Raw genomic sequence first — 18,342 nt, forward strand, 5'->3', positions numbered from 1 at the left:
GCTGGATCTGTGAAAGCTTTACCAGAAGTCTGAGATATGGACTGATACATAAACACTCTGAGAGAAAACAAAACAGATCTAATACAAAAAAGACAGCAGAATGGAAGAAAAGAACATCTTTATGCACTTCAAATCTGTTTGAAATCCAATAACAGATACCAAAAAGACAAAGTATTTTGACTGACACATATTAAGAATTGTCACAGGATCCTGGCTTTTCATTTTTGGACCATACAAAACACTCCGATTCCAAGCCCATTACCAAAGGAATGACCTGAGGATATTCATACCCTTTCCCTCTTCAGTATGCAGGTGCTGCTGGTTAGCATATTTAGGGCGCGTATTATTCCACTTAGAGAAGGTTTGTATTGTACTTCATATGAAATCATTCAGATAATTTTTAAGGTCATACTTGTTTGTAACATTTTTGGTGGAGTTCATCATATGTGGAAAGTTTCTAATACCTTTCTGATGTCTTTAATTACAGGTCTGACTCTTTCTTTGACAATAATATCCAACGACATCCACCGTACAGGTCAGTGTGCAGTACTTTTTTCGGACACTTTTATCCTTAGCAGCTCGCGTTGCTTTAAAGGTTTGAATATTATGGTTTCATGCATTGGCTTGGAAATCAAACCTTTGTTTTTGATGCTAAAAGCGCCACGCTAGATACCATTTACAACTTAATTTAACTTTCTCAAACATGATTTTAAAGCCTTGTGTCCCAGAAACAGTCTCCATTTTTTGTGCCATTCAGCTATCGATCTCTTAACCTTAGTTAAACTGTATGAATATCGGACCTGTTTCCATGCAGAAAGTGGTATAAGTGGACCAGTTCTGTTGCCATGGCAACTAGTCTCTACAGTGCCGTCTCCAGCCACAGGGGATGATGAAGCGCTGTTGATGTTGGATAAGAGAAGCAGATGGAGAGGGAAAGAGTGAGTTAAATGATCTGAGAGCACTAGACTGGTTACAGTTCACAGACTCTATATTGAGCGAAATATGGCTGAGCTGAACAGAGGGATCCACTGAGTGTGGGAGACTTTACTAAGAGTTTACTGAGAGGAGACGAGAACAATGCTGACGGTTTTAGGATAGTGACATTCAGCACTACAGCAAATCACATTTTTAAAAAATGTTAGATTACCTGTTTACTTGCTTGGATTTAGGAATAATTGTCAGTATATAGTAGGGTTGGGCGATAATTTTATTTCACGGTAACAATATATATCACAATATTGTTATTTTTGCTTTAAATGAGGTTTTTATGATACCTTAAAAACGTCATAGTTCTTGTCACCAGTGTCAATATCACAAAAAACTAATATTAGCCTAAAAAAAACTTAAGCTCACTGAAGACAAGTAAACAGTCAGCGATTAAATAAGAATAAGAAACTAATTACAAGCAATAGGACAAAAAAAAACTACTGTAGAACATATAAATAAGAAATGCTACATACATAAAGTAATCAAATGAATAAAAATGAAGCATATTCTTCGCTGTATAAATTAAATATATATTTCTTATCAAAGTTACAAAAGTGATTGTCAAGAGCAGTGAGAGATTTTCTCTCATTTGTTGCTTGATTAACATGAATGACTGCTGTCACTTTAAGAGCTGCCCGGATCCAATATACTGTTACACGTGCTTTCTTTCTCAGCTGTTTGCTTTCACTTGCAAAGACAGGCATTTTGACACATACAGGTGTGTATTTAACTGTTCAAGGCCTATACAGTGGAAAAAATAACTCGGTTCAATACTCCCGCTCTCTATGAAACGATCTCTCAGATGGCGCTCACATATAGCGAAATGAGTTCTCTTTTGCTGCTCCAACCAAAAATTTTTTGTGACCACATGGCACAGCAACGTCATGTGTAACCGCGATAGAGACGATAGTCGAAAATCTCTACCAGATAATTATAGCTACCGGTATAAGTTACACTACAATTAAAATTTTGAGCTTTGTGAGATTTGATAGAAATTGGTAAGAGGACTGTTGACTTTGACATTCAAGTAGAAGTGTTCATGATCTCATGTGTATTAATCTCATTAATTGTCATGTGTAGCATGAAGCTAATTGTCATTTCTCCGTTACCCATATACAATTATATTTCATTAAGTTTGTAAGAAACTTTAATTTTTCAAAAAGATTTTTAATTATATAATGTACCACATGCTGATCAGAGAGATGTGGGTGGGATGTAATGTCAGAGTAAAGTAAAGCCACAACTTACACAAAAGTGCTCATGATCATCTTTTTTCCTAAAATCAATATAATGCAATATTTCTATCTGCTGAATGTATAAGCTTTTCCATATTCCAAGTTTGTCTGCTGCACGTCGTGAAAATTATGAAAATAAATCTAGGAATTATTTGATTGTTGGATTTTAAATCAGCGGGTTGAGGCATCAAAAGTAACTAAGCTGTTTTATGGATGGTAACTGTAATATAATTACTAAAATCTTATTAGAAATTAGTTACACTACTAGTTACTGCAAAAAGTAATATATTACAGTAACTAGTTACTAGTTACTGCCCAACACTGTTTCTCAGTTACTGTTGCAGACCTCTCACAGTCTGTCTGAATTCATTTAAGCCCTCAAACTCAAGATTTTTCAACCCTGACATATACATAATTTGGTTTAAACGATGTTTTGAAATTTTAGTCGGCATAAATAAATAAAAATAACAATAATTGTTTACTTACAGAATAACAAACAACTCCTTGACATTAATGTTTGATCGAACTGTAGGAATGTGTTCTGATAGGAAAAAAAGCCTATGTCATTTGTAAATAAAGTTCAGTGTTACAAAATATATGCATCATAGACAAACCCAAAAAAACACAAACAGGTTCTTTGCTGGTTAGCAAGCAAGTCCCTTTTTTCTTTCATTTTTTTTCTTTCGCTGTTTTTAAATTACAAATCATCCTCTTCATCCCTATCACTTTTGTATAAAAGTATATCACCTCTATATAAAACAAAAAAGAGGTTATGATGAAATTCACAAAGTTTTTGGCTTCTAAATATGGAAATGCGGAATGCAGTGTAGTTGTCCATTATGACGCCGTCCACCAGGAAGTTGTAACTTGGTTAAGAAGTGTTGCATTCGATTAAACAGCTTATTTACAGCAAATTTACACCAAATGTTCAGTACGCTCCGACGCGCTCCTTCAGGCAGATGTGATGGAAATGCTCTTTTACTCTCTCTTCTCCTCATCATTAACTTCTTAATGCAGTTTTTCTTTCTCTGTCTTTGTTCTGAAAGAAAAGAAAACAAAGTGATCAGAGAATGAGTAGCTTGTAGGTTAAAGGGTCTTTATACATCTTGTACATCCATTTGTTTTACAGACACATAAAAACAATTATCTCATTAGATTTTTAAACACATTAGGACACTGATGAGCAGTTGAACTCTGACCGTCATTACCAACAGGTCAGATTTATTCAGACGTCTGAATCATAATCAGGACCATCTCAAAGATAGATCTCATTTAGGGAATCTGATCGCTTTGGAGTGTTGGGGGTCTTACCATAACGTCATCTTTGGTCACATATCCACCTGGTACATATTAATCAATAGGCACTTCTGGGTGTGTGTTTTGCCATTACGTTTGGCATGTTTTTGTGCTTGTTCCCTTTTTCTGTATGAATATGTAGCATAAAATCTGTTCATTCAATAATACATCAGATCCATATAGAAATGATAACTTTTAGGGATTATGATAGCTCTCTGTCAATAAAAATGTATATCTAAATTTAAAATTTATATTTAAATGTACATTTAATTAAATTTACCTATTAAAAACACTTAAATCATGCATTTAAAATAATTAGGGCCATCAGAATATATAATTACTTTAAATAAATTAATAAAAAATCAAATAAAATCAATCACATGATTTTTGGGTAATTAATATTACATTAATTTTAATGCATTCATTTATTTTAATAATGCTGATGATAATTTTATAGCTGTTAGATGCAGTTCTTGGATTGTTTTTTTTTTTGGTGGAAAAGCATTCTTTCTTTCTTTTTTTAAAAAAAAATGAAACCTAGTGTAATATACAGTAAGTTATTTTTACTGGTTTGGCATTTATGAAGGGGTACTTGAGCTTAATACCTGTGGGACTTTAGGTGTACATACTTTAAGAAAGACTGATCTAGTCTAATGGACTAAGAGAGAAAAATAAATCTTAAATTTAACTCATAACAGAAAAATAAGTGCTTTCAGCTGATAAAACAAAGTCTTTTAAATGTTTGCGGTTGAACACTGACAAATTTGAGTTCATCAGCTCTCATTAATTGGTCGCAGCCGATGAAATTTTGATTAATAAATAAATAATCCTCTGTGGCCCATCGAATACGGCCATATTATTTCAGTAATAGCATATGAAATGCTAGATGAAAGGATGAATTTGGAGTGTTTTCATTAAACTGTGGTGTTTAAAGGGTCTGTTCAGGATTAGCCATCTTATTGATGATGAGGGTGTTGAAGGCTTTGGTGGAACTCAGGACATTCGTGAACTGCGCAGGAAGACATTCAGGTTGTCAGGGGAATAGACCAGATGTTTCTAATGCGCTGCACAAACACAGCAGACGCATAGCAGCCTGTACAGAGAGTGTTCGTGACATTTTGTGTACCTCTCTGTGAAAGTTTTGTCTAGAGCCAAATGAATCGCTTGTTTTCATCACAGAGGCTCATGTAAACACTTTCATTTAGAATGCGGTAGATGTTAATTAATGTGGATGAAGTCAGACCAAGCATATTAAGGGGTTTGCCAAGTTTCAGTGCCAAAGTGATCTGTATTTATGATCTGATGACATCAAGAAATTATGCTAATGTGAGCTCAAACAGCTATGCATAAATATCTGCTTATCTGTCAATTGCACACTCAGAACGTTTCATTGTATCAGTCACTAGACTATTATGATAAATGGCATTTAAAGAGATAGCTCACCCAACAATGAACATTCTGTCATCATTTTGTCACCCTCATGTCGTTCCAAACCCGTATGGCTTTCTTTTCTTTTGTAGAACACAAAAGATGATATTTTGAAAAAAAAAAAAATGTTTTTGTACATACAATAAAAGTCCCCACTGATTTTTATCGTTTGGACAAAAATATATGAAATATTATTTAAAGTATCTGTTTCATAGAAGAAAGAAAGTCATATAGATTTAGAATGACATGATGGAGAGTAAATGACAGAGTGTTTGTTTTTTGGGTGAACCACCGCTTTAAATCTCAGATAAAGTTCATGAATCAGTAACAATGCACTGACCTCTGACCTGTCACAAAATAACAACAACAACTAAATGACTAAACACCTAATTTTCCAAGTTTTGACTGTTCTATAAATGTCAGTCAGATTTGATCTCTATCTAACCTGTCATACATTTTGACAGCTACATTTCATCAAGCTACTCACCAGCCGTCTCTGGTTACTAAGGCAGAATGTGCAGATCTGTCTGGGCTGTGAGTTTTCTGAGTCCGGGCTGGGTGTCGAGTTCTTTGGAAGGTTGTGGAGGTGATGACACAAGGCTCCCGAGCTCCTGAGACAAGGTTGGCCATCTCCACACTCCTCTCCAACCAGCAGCACGTTCCCCAGGTGCGAGATGTAGCTGGAGGCCAACCGCAGCGTCTCAATCTTAGACAGCTTCCTGTCAGCTGGTTCGGTAGGTATGAGCGTCCTCAGAGCGGTGAACGCCGTGTTCACACTGTTCGTGCGGTCCCGCTCTCGGGCGTTCGCGGTGTTCCTCTGGCGTATCTCGACGATCTGAGAACGGAGCTCGCTGGGAGCTGCTACCGGTCGGCAGCCGTACCTCTTTTTGCGAGCACCCAACTTAAATGCGCCGTAGCCGTGGCCGGCCATTCGGAAGGACTTGTCATCAGATCCAGAACCCTCACTGCCGTTGTCATCATCCTCGGAGTGCATGCTGATCTCAGAGCACAAGAAATGACCTGGGGTTGGTCGCACCATTGCAAAAGACATGCTCAGCACCTTACGGGACCCCTGGACTTTACTCTTCGCCCTTGCGTAGAAATCTCTATTGAATCGTTCTACTTTGCACAAACACAGGAGTGAACTCAATCCCAATTTCTAATCGTACACCCCAGTCTACACTATGGTCTGCATGCGAAGTGACTAGCTTCTGTAACCAGTCCTGCTTTAGGGATCCAACCAATCCAGCGATGCTTGACCCTCACTCATTCATAATAAATGCTCTTTTCTCCACTGTCATCAGTTATTTGGGCTCACAGCATGCCAAGTCGCCTCCCAGACGTGTGTGTGTGAATGAGTTTGTGAGCTCCAGATCCTTCAGTTCCACGTGTGATTTCAGCTGAGCGTTTCCTTATGCCTTGGATTTATAGTCAGGGGGTGTGGCTGGGGTCCGCTCTCACTTTAACCACCGTAAATGTGAAATCCAGTGAGCAAGTGGGAGGAATGAGAGAATACGGTGACTTCTCTCTCTCTCCTTCTGTCTCTTTCACTCCACATTAGTATTTTTTAAAACTTGACCCTGAAATGCTTCCACTGAAGATTAATCTATATGATAGATTGCTTCATTTCTTTCAGTGCATTACATTTTTATTTCTTTCATACTGAAATTTAAATTCAGTCTATTAAATTTCCCCTACAAACATGAATTGTCAGAGCCAGATGCTCATGAATCAATCCAATCCGAACCTAAATACAGCGTTTAGTCTGTGGATGTTAGACCAGATCGTTTTACCTTTGGCACCACGGTCACAGGAGGCCTGACAAATGATTGCACAGTTGCTGATGGTTAATATCACAGGATATTATGCAACATTCATAATATGAATTCTTCATACTCCATAATATTAGTTATTGTGTATGGGGATTGTTCACTAGCAGCTCTAGTGCTGATTAAACAGGAAGTGCCCTGGGCTGGGGAGGGTTTGCACTGTAAGCACATAATGACGCTTATAATGGTTGGGTGGAGGTGATAGTTGGATTGGTTGTTTGAAAAGCTGTATGACAGTCGTGGGCACACTTATATTTTCATTTGCCATTCTTTTCAAACGTTGCCAAAATGGTATGCTCTTTATCTAAATATTTTTCAACCATTACAGGATCCTAATGCACTTATATTTACCATTCTGGTATTTCCTGTTGTACGTTTTGAGCTATGTAACTTTTAAAAAATTAATATGTTTGGGCGAAGAAATTTAACATGCTGGAAATAAAGAGGTAAAGATAGCAACTGCTCAGTAAGAGACTGCATTAACTTACATGAGTAACTTATTTTTAATCATCTTTTAAAAATTTTATACCATCACACTAATTTCTGTTTTCAAACAAGATGGAATGTTTTAGAATGAAACCAATCAAATAAAACCACAAAATAGAATTCATTAAGTCCATTGCTAATATATTAGGTATTTTATTTATTTATTTATATTTAGTCGCTTCCTAAAATGATGTCACTTCCTAGATGATAATGCCATTTTGTACTTGGCTTTAATTAATTATTCACAAGAAAAGACATTGGATTAAAAACGTTTGGGTAGACAAAAACAATAAATAAATAAATAAATAAATAAATAAATAAATAAAAATAAATCTGGAGCATCTGGAATATTTCTATTTTTTTAAAGCTTAAAAACATGGAGAAATGGCAACCTGGGGCCTGTACCATGAAGCCGGATTAGCTGGCTAGCCAGGTAAATTTCAGTTTAGTTTGCACCAATCCTGGGTTTTAGGTACCATGAAAGTGGCTTGGCTTTTAGTGGTGTTCATCACCATAGTAACTTAAGCTCCACAGCTAACCAGCAGGTTATGTTCTGGTTTAGAGATCTCAAACCGAAATCTGACCAATCAGCTTCAAGTAAAGTGACACATGTTTGATGTAATAAAGCCACTCCCCTAGTTTCTCTTACTCCAAATTAAAGGACGCTACATAGTAAAACATTTTTAAAGATAAAATGTCAGATTTTTATTTTTTATAATTGGTTTATATGATTTATTTAATTATTATACCCTTAATCCATTACACAAGCTAGCTTAGTTTAATAGTAATTATCAAGCTTTTATTTTAAATTAATATAAACATATAGATAATATGCAATATAAATAAGTTTTAGAATCAATAGCTTTAAACATGACTACATATGAGCTTAGATTTTAAAGTGTTTTTAAACCTATAAATATGATCAACTCTATAAACGAACTTTACTACTTTTACTTGCACTTATATGGCAAGATGTTTTCTTTAAGTTTCCCTCTTTCCTGGAAAGATCGTTTCATCTCATGTAAATGTGTTTAAATTCTTCATATTGTTCAATCTTTTAATCTTTGGTAGTGAATCGCACTGACTCTCTCTCAAGAAGTGAATCACAGTTTCAAGGCATCTGATTGGCTGTTCATTACTGATGTCACACTTTCAAGTGCACGTGCCCAATTAACTCAGGATCAAGCCTGAGTTGACAGAGAAAGTTGATGATCAGCTTCATGGTACCAACAAAGCCGGATTGGACTGGTTTGGTTTTGTCAACTCAAAACTAATCCTGTAACCCTGAGTTTGTTCAGCCACCATCATGGTACAGGCCCCTGGTCAAACCAAAGTTGTGAAATGAAAATTAAATTACAATTAAAAGGTTCCTTATAGAAAAAAAATAGTAGAGCTGAGTATACATTTTCATGTCCTCATATGGGCCATTCTACAGAATTGGTCCAAAATCAGAGTTGGAAACAATGTCTTTTCCAAAAAAATTTGTATAATATCCAAGGTACAGATTTCTAGTAATTGTGCTGTTAATTCTCTATTTTTTTTTTATAGAAAGTTTTGGAATATTTGTCCTCTCCCCAAATTTGTCACTGCCGAAACACAGTAATAATAATTTAATTAGAAGGGTTATATTGACCTATTCAAATTTAGCTTACATCTACATTATAAATATAGTTTTTTGCTATTTTATTAAAATTTCTCAGAGGTAAATAAATAATAATTTTTAACAATATTTCAAGTGTAATTTATGAGATTTGTTGTATTTCGAATCCAGTTTCGAATCCAGGCAAAAGGTTTATAATACTGATTTCAAAGTTAAGGATTCATTAGTTTGAATATTCAATGAACCAAACACTACCATAACATCTTAGTTGATAATTCAGTATACTTTATTTTTGACAAAACATCCCATGTTTCGGTAGTGACGGCACATTTTCTGTAGTGACAGTAATACTTTGGTAGCAACCACATCACATTACAGAATTTTAACTCACATACTGAAACACTACTAAAGCATACTAAAATACAAAAAAATTGCATAACTGTACTAAAATTTTGTTTATTTTCCCCAAATATGAGAATTATGTGTTCCCTTTTGTCACTACTGAAACAATGATGACATGTTTTGGTTGTGACTGTGTAGGTAGTGACAATTTTAGATACTTTTGTACCTAGCTCAAAAATGCTAATCAGCACATGGTTAGCTAGCACAGTTCTGAACAGTGGTACACATATAAAAACTAAATGTTATGGAATACAGAAAAAAGTGTTCGGTAGTGACGTTCCTTAAAGTTACACACAGATTTTTCAGACTTTTGAACACATTTACCTCAAAGTGATGGGACCTATCTACTCGCACAGGAATATTTCCTGATCACAAATTTAGGGCTGTAGTTAAAATCAGTCTCGGCCAATGGACTAAAACATACACCGTCTCGGTAGTGACATGAGAAATGCGGGACACATTTTTTTTTTTACATAAAGCTTCATAATTTACAAAGAAAATATACAATTTTCTAATTAATTCACTTTTTTTTGTAAAAATCAAAAAGATACTTTTAAAAACAACAATGGAAAAAAATACAAAAATAATTTCAATATCATTTTCATAAGTTGAAATTTAAAGGTCAGGGTACGGGACGGCCACCTCCCAACTGAAAGTACCCAATAAAGTATGATTTTATATATATTAATCTTACTAATATTTTATATATTATTGTGGGTTTCAATAGATAATAGAAGGATCTTATTAAACATCTAAGATTTTAATACTTAAATGCTTTTTAAATGTGTTTTTTGGTTGTGGGACAGCAGTTTGCAGCAATTCTGTAGAATGGCCCATATACATAACCAGAATGACTCATTTAGATGAAAGAAATAATAACGAAGACTTGTGTCATCAGTATGAGCAAACTTGCATAAGCTCATTGCAGTAATGCTGTGTATTCTGAAACTTAATGTCTAGAAATCAGAGCAGATCGGTAGTTCGTTCTTCTCTACATCTGATTATCATTACTTTCTCTGGAACATCTGTGGTAAAACGTCATCCCAGCATTAAGTGCCCTTCTCCTTGTGCCCTATGTAGTTGAACTCTTCTGGCATCGGTCGGGAAACTGTCAAAATCCATCACTAATCCTTTGCTCAGGACTGCAGACGGTTGTTATGGATGCCTGCCGGACGTACGTCCAGTCAACTATCGGGGGACTCCGCTGTCTAGCCATAGTTGGGGACAGGCCAGCAGGCAGCAACCACGCCTGACAGGACAGGGCCTCCGCAGCTGGCTCATTTAGTGTAAGAGGAGATGGATTTAGGGGTGGAGGGAGAGAGAGAGGGATAGAGAGACCCTATCAGCTGTCTCATTTTAACATGCATATCACTTTACGTGTCACGTAAGAGGTCTAATTAGTAATGAATTGTGACCTCATCAGTCAGATCTATAGACTGGGGCTGTTTCTGTAAAATAGGGCAATGCTGTTTAGAGTAGGTCACGTAAGCTCAACCCCTCAATTGAACTAGGAATAATAATCTGGCGTCTATCTCATCTCTCCACTGCTGACTGGTAATTGCCTTTCTGCGGCCTTGCCTCTGACTTCCAACCCCTCTATTTCAGGAGCAGAAATTAAGTCAGTCTTCACTGAAATTCCATGCCGTAATCATCCCGTTCCTCAGAAGCCAAAGAATTCAGACGGCAAAGCAGGTCAGTGGGGTTTTGAGATGGAAAAAGTGAACCGTTTAGAAACTTCGGGAATTCTGTGCCCTTCAGAGCTTTTCTGACAGATCTACCTTACAGAATCCTGATCAAACATTGATAATATAATATAAAGGAAAAATATGTATGTTTTTATTATTTTATAATATAAAATAATACTTTTATAATATAGTTCTACAATTTGAGAGGAAACAAATATTTTGTATTATGTATTTTTTTTAGGACTGTCAAAGTTAACATTACAACTGCTCTGGAACAATACCTATTGCGAAAAGCACTATACAAATTTAGTTGAATTAAAAAAACGTTCTCCTCAGGTGAATATATCTAATATTACTGTAATATTAGTGAGTTCAAAAAAATAGTTATTACAAAATCTGTATTTTCCAGATAATATTTTAATACAGTAATAATATAAAAGTCGGTTATTAAATTTGACAGACAACATGTCTTTATGTTTTCAGTTTTTTTCTCACATAGTATAAATCAGTCTTTATGTATGAAAATATATGGCTGCTTTTACAGTATATATTAGGAAGGGGGTCATCATATTTGGGGGTCTGTGGAGTCCTGCCATCATCTTGTGTGACAGGTTTCCCTAAAACCCCATTAGTCAACAGGCATTTTCTCACATACTGGAGTGTGTCACTCAGAATAAGTAATTACAAGTGAACCGTGAAACATGTTGCTTTACTCACACTGTGTAACCCAAAGAAGGAGTGTAGTTGGTGGTGTGGCAAGTACTGGAGGGGGGTAAGTCAAGGCCTTATCTTTGAAGTTTGCCTTGTAAAGCAGGCAGCTGGTGAGGGCAATCCCGCTGCGGCTCTTCAGCCTGGGCTTGTAAAATCCACCTCCGCCCATTCTAACTGGAGCCCTGGGACTAACCTGTGGCCCCGCTAACAATGGCTCACTGCTAATTTAGTGACTCTTTCAAATTCAAAGCATTCTCCTCTTTGTTCACTCTTCATTGTGGGAACACATCATATATCTGCTCCAGGTGCCACACCAGAACAAAATCTTAAAGGGATAGTTCACCCAAAAGTGAAAATTCTGTCATTAATTACTCACCGCACACTCACGAGAGTACCAAAATGCATGCGTGTGTATTCCTCTGCTTGCAAACAAGGCGCAGCGCATCCGGGTTCTACGTCAGAACTCTGGCTCCTGCATCAGCAGAACCACATGTATGCGTGGTACTGTTGTGAATGCACGTCGAAGACTGACAGGGAAGAGAAGAAATTGTTGAATGAATTCACTATCTTTTTTTTTTTTTTGCACACAAAAAGTATTCTCGTAGCTTCATAAAATGAAGGTTGAACCACTGATGTCACATGGACTATTTTAACAATGTCCTTACTACCTTTCTGGGCCTTGAACGTGGTAGTTGCATTGTTGTCTATGCAGGGTCAGAAAGCTCTCGGATTTAATCAAAAATGTCTTAATTTGTGTTCCGAAAATGAATGAAGGTCTTACCAGTTTGGAACGACATGATGGTGATTAATTCATGACAGAATTTTCATTTTTGGGTGAACTATCCCTTTAAAACATCTGCTCCTCATCTAGGATGCAACCACTTCACTAATTTGTAGCGTCACGCTTTTTTATTTTAGTGAATTTTTTTTTTTTTATTATTATTAAAGATGTTTTAACTGTACAAAGGTTTTAGGAAATGTACTTAAAAATTATTTTTACATTATTTGCTGCTACATTTGTTTAAATTTCACAGTTTACTGTTATATGGAAAACAGTGAGTCAGGATTCATTTCATATGTGTTTGTGTTTAAAATGAGAGTATATCTACAAAAAAAATTTCTGTAAAAATGGCACTGTTTTATTTATATATATATATGTTATTAATTAATAGTTAAGAGCTAATAATGAAGAGTTAATAACTAATGACTTAATAACAGATATTTTCATTATCAAAAATACACTTAAAATAAATGTTTTCATTGGTATAGTATTAGGTGCAATTTTTTCTAAGTGGTTCAGAAATTTTTTGAAATATGTCCCGATAATGAATAAAAATGTCAGATCACACATTTACAGGCGCAAGTACTTCTCAAGGGGGTGGCTAGCTTGACAGGAAATTTGCAATTTGCAGCTATTATTTTTTATTAATGGCGATTACCCAGCGTCATTGCCGATTCCTGCTCGACCAAGGCAGAATGTCAGAGTGCACAAGGTCACATATGTGTTCATTACAACATTTACCAGCATGGTCCGTGACATATGTTCGTTACATTACACATTACGTTTGAAATATGTTCATTACGTAACAGCGTATATATCAGTGATTCATAGAAAACATCAGTAACAGTGAGTGTACAACCTTGACTGTCTGTCCTCAGCATTTGTCTTTCATTTAAATTCTAATCGAATTAGATGCATAATAAAATCTAGCTGAAATATACAGTCATGATTATACATAAAAGTGACTATGCTTTTTAAATTACAGCTGCTTAGCTCTGTAGCAGCCAGAAACACACTGACATCTCGAACATATCTGAACGGAAATGAACCTTAAATGGAAACTGGAGGTTTTCCTTTGCCTTTCATTCCATCACGGACCGTTTCCAACACCGTTTCACCTCCATCATCATTGCATACCCCACTTTGCTGCTTGTGGTCATTTGTAATGTAAGCAGTAGCTAACTGGCTGCTTATATCATCTTTTGCAGTGAGACCAATGAGCTCATTTTTTTTGGCTGTATGGTCCTGTTAATGTAGATTAGGGCCCAAAAACCAGTCATCCATTTTGGGTGTGGGTGAGTACATGCAGATGGATTTTTAGAACAAATATTTGCTGGAAACTCTCAGGGCTCCATTATGTATGGTGTAAAAAACAAGAATTGAGTATAATGTACAATTGTGTCTGCTTTATCCTCAAGCTTTGGCTCGGTTGTCTCTTTTCTTTATAGCGTTTGGCAAAATTGTTCGACTATAGTGGCCAGATCAGAAACAATATGAAAATGCTTATTGCAGGCCATAAAATGTTCAAATGATTTACAAAATGGCCTCGGTAAATTTGGCGTTGAAGCTTATAGTAAATTGTCAATAAAATGTATGAACTTTCAAATGTACTTTTTGACACCTAACAGGAAGTTTTTGCTGTTCGTTTATGATGGTGCTTTAGTACGTTTGATCATGCGGTCTATTCATAATTTAAACTGATTCCTGTGTGTGTGTTTGAAGGATCTTTTGGACATGTGCTTGTCATTATCCATTGAGGAAAAGCTCTGAGTGAGTGTAAGGGAAATCCACAAGGCATATATCAGTCATAGACTGGCGGAACATTTGCCCTCACACATCCTTTTTCAAAACGTACATTCTCAATAGCATCCAAAAACAAATAATTGCGGTCACTCCGCCATCTGAAATGAATTGCCAAATTGGCCTCTTAATGCTGCCTCGTTTCAGATGAATTTGTGTTGCTGAGTTATGCCTGAAACTGGCCTGAGACAGAGAGGGGATATCAGCACTTCATCAGCACCACAAGAAAACTTTCTGTAAAAGAGTTTCATCAGTGCTGGATCCGTCATCATGGGATGATAATGGGTGAACTGGACATTTTACTGGTAATTTGTAATGATGCAGTGTGAGATGAAGCTGACTGTTACAATTCTAAGGTGTTTTGATGAACAGTGTGGGAAGAGACATTATGATGTGAATGGGAGAAATCATAACAATCAGTGTAGCGCCTGTAGGTTGTAGTTACGAGATTTCATTTTCATAGAGGCATCGCATGTTTGTTTACTCTTGAATATGTATGTGAATTGGCTGCACCAGCCAGAAAAATACATATTGTTGGTGTAATTTGATGTAAAGAAGTACAATTTATGTAAATATTGTTGTCTGATTAGAATCCTCATTTAAATTTGAATGTATCATTGATGAATAGTTTCATTGATGTTTTTCTTTTCCCATTCAGGTAAATAAGAGCTGTACATGAATTACTGCAACACTTATCTCGCGTTATCTGGATACCTCATTCTTCATTTAGATTATCCGTGATTATTTTGAAAGTTTTCATTTCATAACTATTTCCTTTACTGAGATGTAACTCGCTTAATCAGATGTGCAGTTTTTCCTCAAGATGAGTTGGAATGGTGCCTTGTTGATTTAACCTTTGCCCTGAAACCATCTTCCAAGAGCATCATGAATAAGTTCAGCTGAAATGTCCTCACGGCAGCCTGCAGAGATTACAAATCACACAAATGTGTTTGTAATGGCTGTAAAATAGAAAATAAATGCAGGGAAAGAGCAGTTTACAGCTCAAATCCTCTGTACGCTTGATGAAATACAATAAATTACGGCCAAAAAACCCTGCTTTCTCTCTGCACTGGAACTTGAAAAATATTTTTATTCTTTTTTTTTCTAGATGTGAAGTTCTTATTTTATATTTAAGCGTTGCCTGGCTATCTTTACATGGAGAGGAGGAGCGTTAGGACTGAACTGAGAATGTTTCAAGACTTTTCATTTCTACAACACCCGCTCAGGCACTGATTAGTCCTCTTCCATCCAAACCTTTCAATGCTGCCCTCAGGAGTGATTCCTTGGTACATGCTTCATGGCGTAAGATCTTTTACTTACAGCAACACTGCATTTTTATGGGCCTGCCAGACACCAAAATTAAAGTGTTTTTTCCCCCCCTGCTTTCCCTCAGAACAGCAGCCATATGATGTACTGTATCAGTTTTGGACCAAAGGGAAAAACAGTCATACAATTTTGAAGAAACACTGGTGTTAATTAAAAAAAAAAAACATTTTAGTTTATGAGTGTAAAATGCAACTAAATATTAAAATGTTTTAAATATTAATTTAAATCTGTATCAATGTTTAACAAAAGTCACGCATTTTTGTAAGCCAAAACCTGGATACAAGTTTTACTTCCGTTCTATCGTCCCAAAGTCAATGAGTTTTTTGAATGGGTTTTTGGTTAAATACCTGAAATAATTTTTGTGGTTAACCTGATATTTTTCATAGTTTTAGTCTACGACATGAAATGCACCAGTAATACCCCCTGTGATTGATTGATTGATTGCTTTTTTGTTTTTACTTCTTTTGAAAAAGGCAGTTGTTAACAAGTGGCTAAAAAGGCTACAGAAGTTGTCCGGGACATTAAAAGGGTCATATGATGCGATTTCAATTTTTCCTTTGTCTTTGGAGTGTTACAAGCTCTTGGTGCATAAAGAAGATCTGTAAAGTTGCAAAGACTAAAGTCTCAAATCCAAAGAGATATTCTTTATAAAAGTTAAGAGTCAGCCACGCCTACCTAAAACGGCTCGTTCTAACACACCCCCCGCATAAACACATTTCATTACACCAAATACACAAAATAATGTTCTTTTTAGCAGCCTCATATGACCCCTTTAAACATCATGCCAAAACGCTAAACTCTAGTCACTAGTCCACTGACTTTGCTTTCATAGCATTGTTGTGTTTATAATTCAACAACTGCACTCTTAAAAACTATTCTAAATTCAAATTTCAGGGAATTTAATTAATAATTTTTTTTAAATAAAGACTGAAAGAGTCAAAGCTGGTGGTGACGTTGAAGTCATGTGACTGTGGTGTAGTTCATGTATATCCTAAGATTTTTACTTCTGCCAGTTGTATTTAGTCTTCAAAATTCATAAAAGTTGTTCTTATTTGTGATGATTATCATGGTGAACAAAGCATGTAAGAATCATAAACGATAATCCAAAAGCCAGTGGAAAAATCTGATTGGATTTTTGTTGAGGGAACCAGAGTGACTGCAGTGCTTTATTGTATACATTTTATTAACTTAAGTTTTTCATTGTCTTTTTGTGTTTACTTTAGTTTTTCATTGTGTTTTTTTTGTGGAAGGAACGTGACACATTTTGACTAGTGCATAATATCAAGTTTGCTTGTGCATTTGTGCCCTTTTGATGTTATGTATATTTTTGATTATTCTCATATGTATAGTAATTTTTCATCAACAATATGTTTTGATTCAGTTCATATATTTATTGTCATTATGTACATTTTCCGGCTCATCTAATCACTGACAAAATCAAAAACCCTTTATTAATGAACTTTTTTTTCCCCATAATCTCATTGGCGAGATTACCAGTGCTGGTTTGTCTGTACATGACAACTGAAATGCTTGACTTGAAATTTCTTCTTTATTTACAATAAGTGAGCAGAGAGATTGTAAGTTTGGAATATATTTCCAGCCATCAAGTTCACTCAGAAGTCATGAGCTAAGTGACCTCAGAGCTTTTCAAGGCTCCGGTTCTGTGACCGTGGATATGCTTAGTTTCATTCACCGAGCTGATGCTAGAACTGACAGAGGATGGAGGGTCTTCCAGGTGAAATGTGCTTCTGCCACTTTTGTCTACTATGCTCATAAAGTTCAACCATATATGCGTGGACAGAGGCTCCTTGTGAAAAATAAGATGGCCATGCAGAGCTTTGCCAAGAGAAACATAAGTAGACAGAAAAGCGTGCACAAGCCTGAGGAACATTCTTCTCTTCATGGCAGATCCATCATTTTTGAGTTCCACATGGTTTGTGTCTGAAACGTTATGCAGTGTATTATAACGTGTTGGGTTTGTGGAGTTTGTTTAACCTTTCTTCTCCCTCACTGAACCTGATACGTTCCTTTATTGCTGATTGACTTGTCTGATATGATCAATTTCTTACTTTTTATGCGAGTTGGTGTTGTAATGCCATGATTGCCATCTTAAAGGTACAATAGGTGATTGTCTTCAGAATTTTTTTTTGTTATGCTGGTTGAAAGTCTCTTCACATCCCCATAGCAATCATTAAGTTAAGTGGTCTAAATGTATTTATCTGTATTTATATATTCTGTGGAAGGCGTAGGACCAAGAAATGTTCGTACAAACAATACGCTCGGTCCGAGCGTTTTAATTGACTTTCCTACCTGCCTGTCAACGTATGTATTAGCATACCTCTGCGCACCCGGTTCGCGCAGACAGGATACGTCATCAGCGCGTTCACGCATGCTGTGCAGACAGAGCGAGAATGGCAGACAAACATCAACAACAAGATCTTCCTTCCTGGTATTGTAGTACTTTTAAAGTTTTCTCACAGGTGAATGACACATGATGTAGCCCAGTGGTTCCCAATTCCAGTCCTCGCGATTCAGATAACCAGCTCGTTAGAAGTGAGCTACGTGCATGAACAGTGTCCTGATCGATATGATCCCTACAGTGTTCATTGCTCCCTACTCCCTGAGCAGGGGAAATCCGTTGAAGTTTACTTCACTTCGGAACATGGGCTGGAATTGGGAACCTGATGTAGCCTATTGTAGTAATGTTGTCTCTGGTATTCTGGTCTGTGAGCGTATATGCGTTCAGGGGGCGTGGCTTTGGACGGCAATTGCAGGG

The 18,342-nt window shown here is 36.3% G+C and overlaps 1 protein-coding gene and 1 long non-coding RNA gene across 2 annotated transcripts; one reads left to right on the forward strand and one right to left on the reverse strand.

The window, feature by feature from the left end:
- Positions 1 to 90: 90 nt before the first annotated feature.
- Positions 91 to 10,941, forward strand: LOC107714620 (uncharacterized). The gene is made up of 3 exons (XR_001636999.1): positions 91 to 361; positions 488 to 535; positions 10,869 to 10,941. It is a non-coding gene; the product is annotated as an uncharacterized LOC107714620 (long non-coding RNA).
- LOC107714619 (basic helix-loop-helix transcription factor scleraxis-like) lies at positions 3,185 to 6,238 on the reverse strand. Its single transcript, XM_016520530.1, has 2 exons — positions 5,434 to 6,238; positions 3,185 to 3,261 (listed from the first exon to the last, which is right to left on the reverse strand). Exons 1-2 carry the CDS (start codon positions 5,995 to 5,997, stop codon positions 3,223 to 3,225), a joined length of 603 nt encoding a protein of 200 aa, XP_016376016.1. The 5' UTR covers positions 5,998 to 6,238; the 3' UTR covers positions 3,185 to 3,222.
- Positions 10,942 to 18,342: the final 7,401 nt, after the last annotated feature.

This window comes from Sinocyclocheilus rhinocerous, unplaced genomic scaffold (assembly GCF_001515625.1).
Source record: "Sinocyclocheilus rhinocerous isolate Xijiao unplaced genomic scaffold, SAMN03320098_v1.1 scaffold3008, whole genome shotgun sequence".
In the NCBI taxonomy this organism is placed as follows: domain Eukaryota; kingdom Metazoa; phylum Chordata; class Actinopteri; order Cypriniformes; family Cyprinidae; genus Sinocyclocheilus; species Sinocyclocheilus rhinocerous.

Excerpts from the sequence above, each read along its gene's own strand:
- LOC107714619 (XM_016520530.1), bottom strand. The coding sequence starts at position 5,997 with ATGTCTTTTGCAATGGTGCGACCAACCCCAGGTCATTTCTTGTGCTCT. Across the intron at positions 3,262-5,433 it reads TTAGTAACCAGAGACGGCTG|AACAAAGACAGAGAAAGAAA; the intron begins GTGAGTAGCTTG and ends CTTTTCTTTCAG.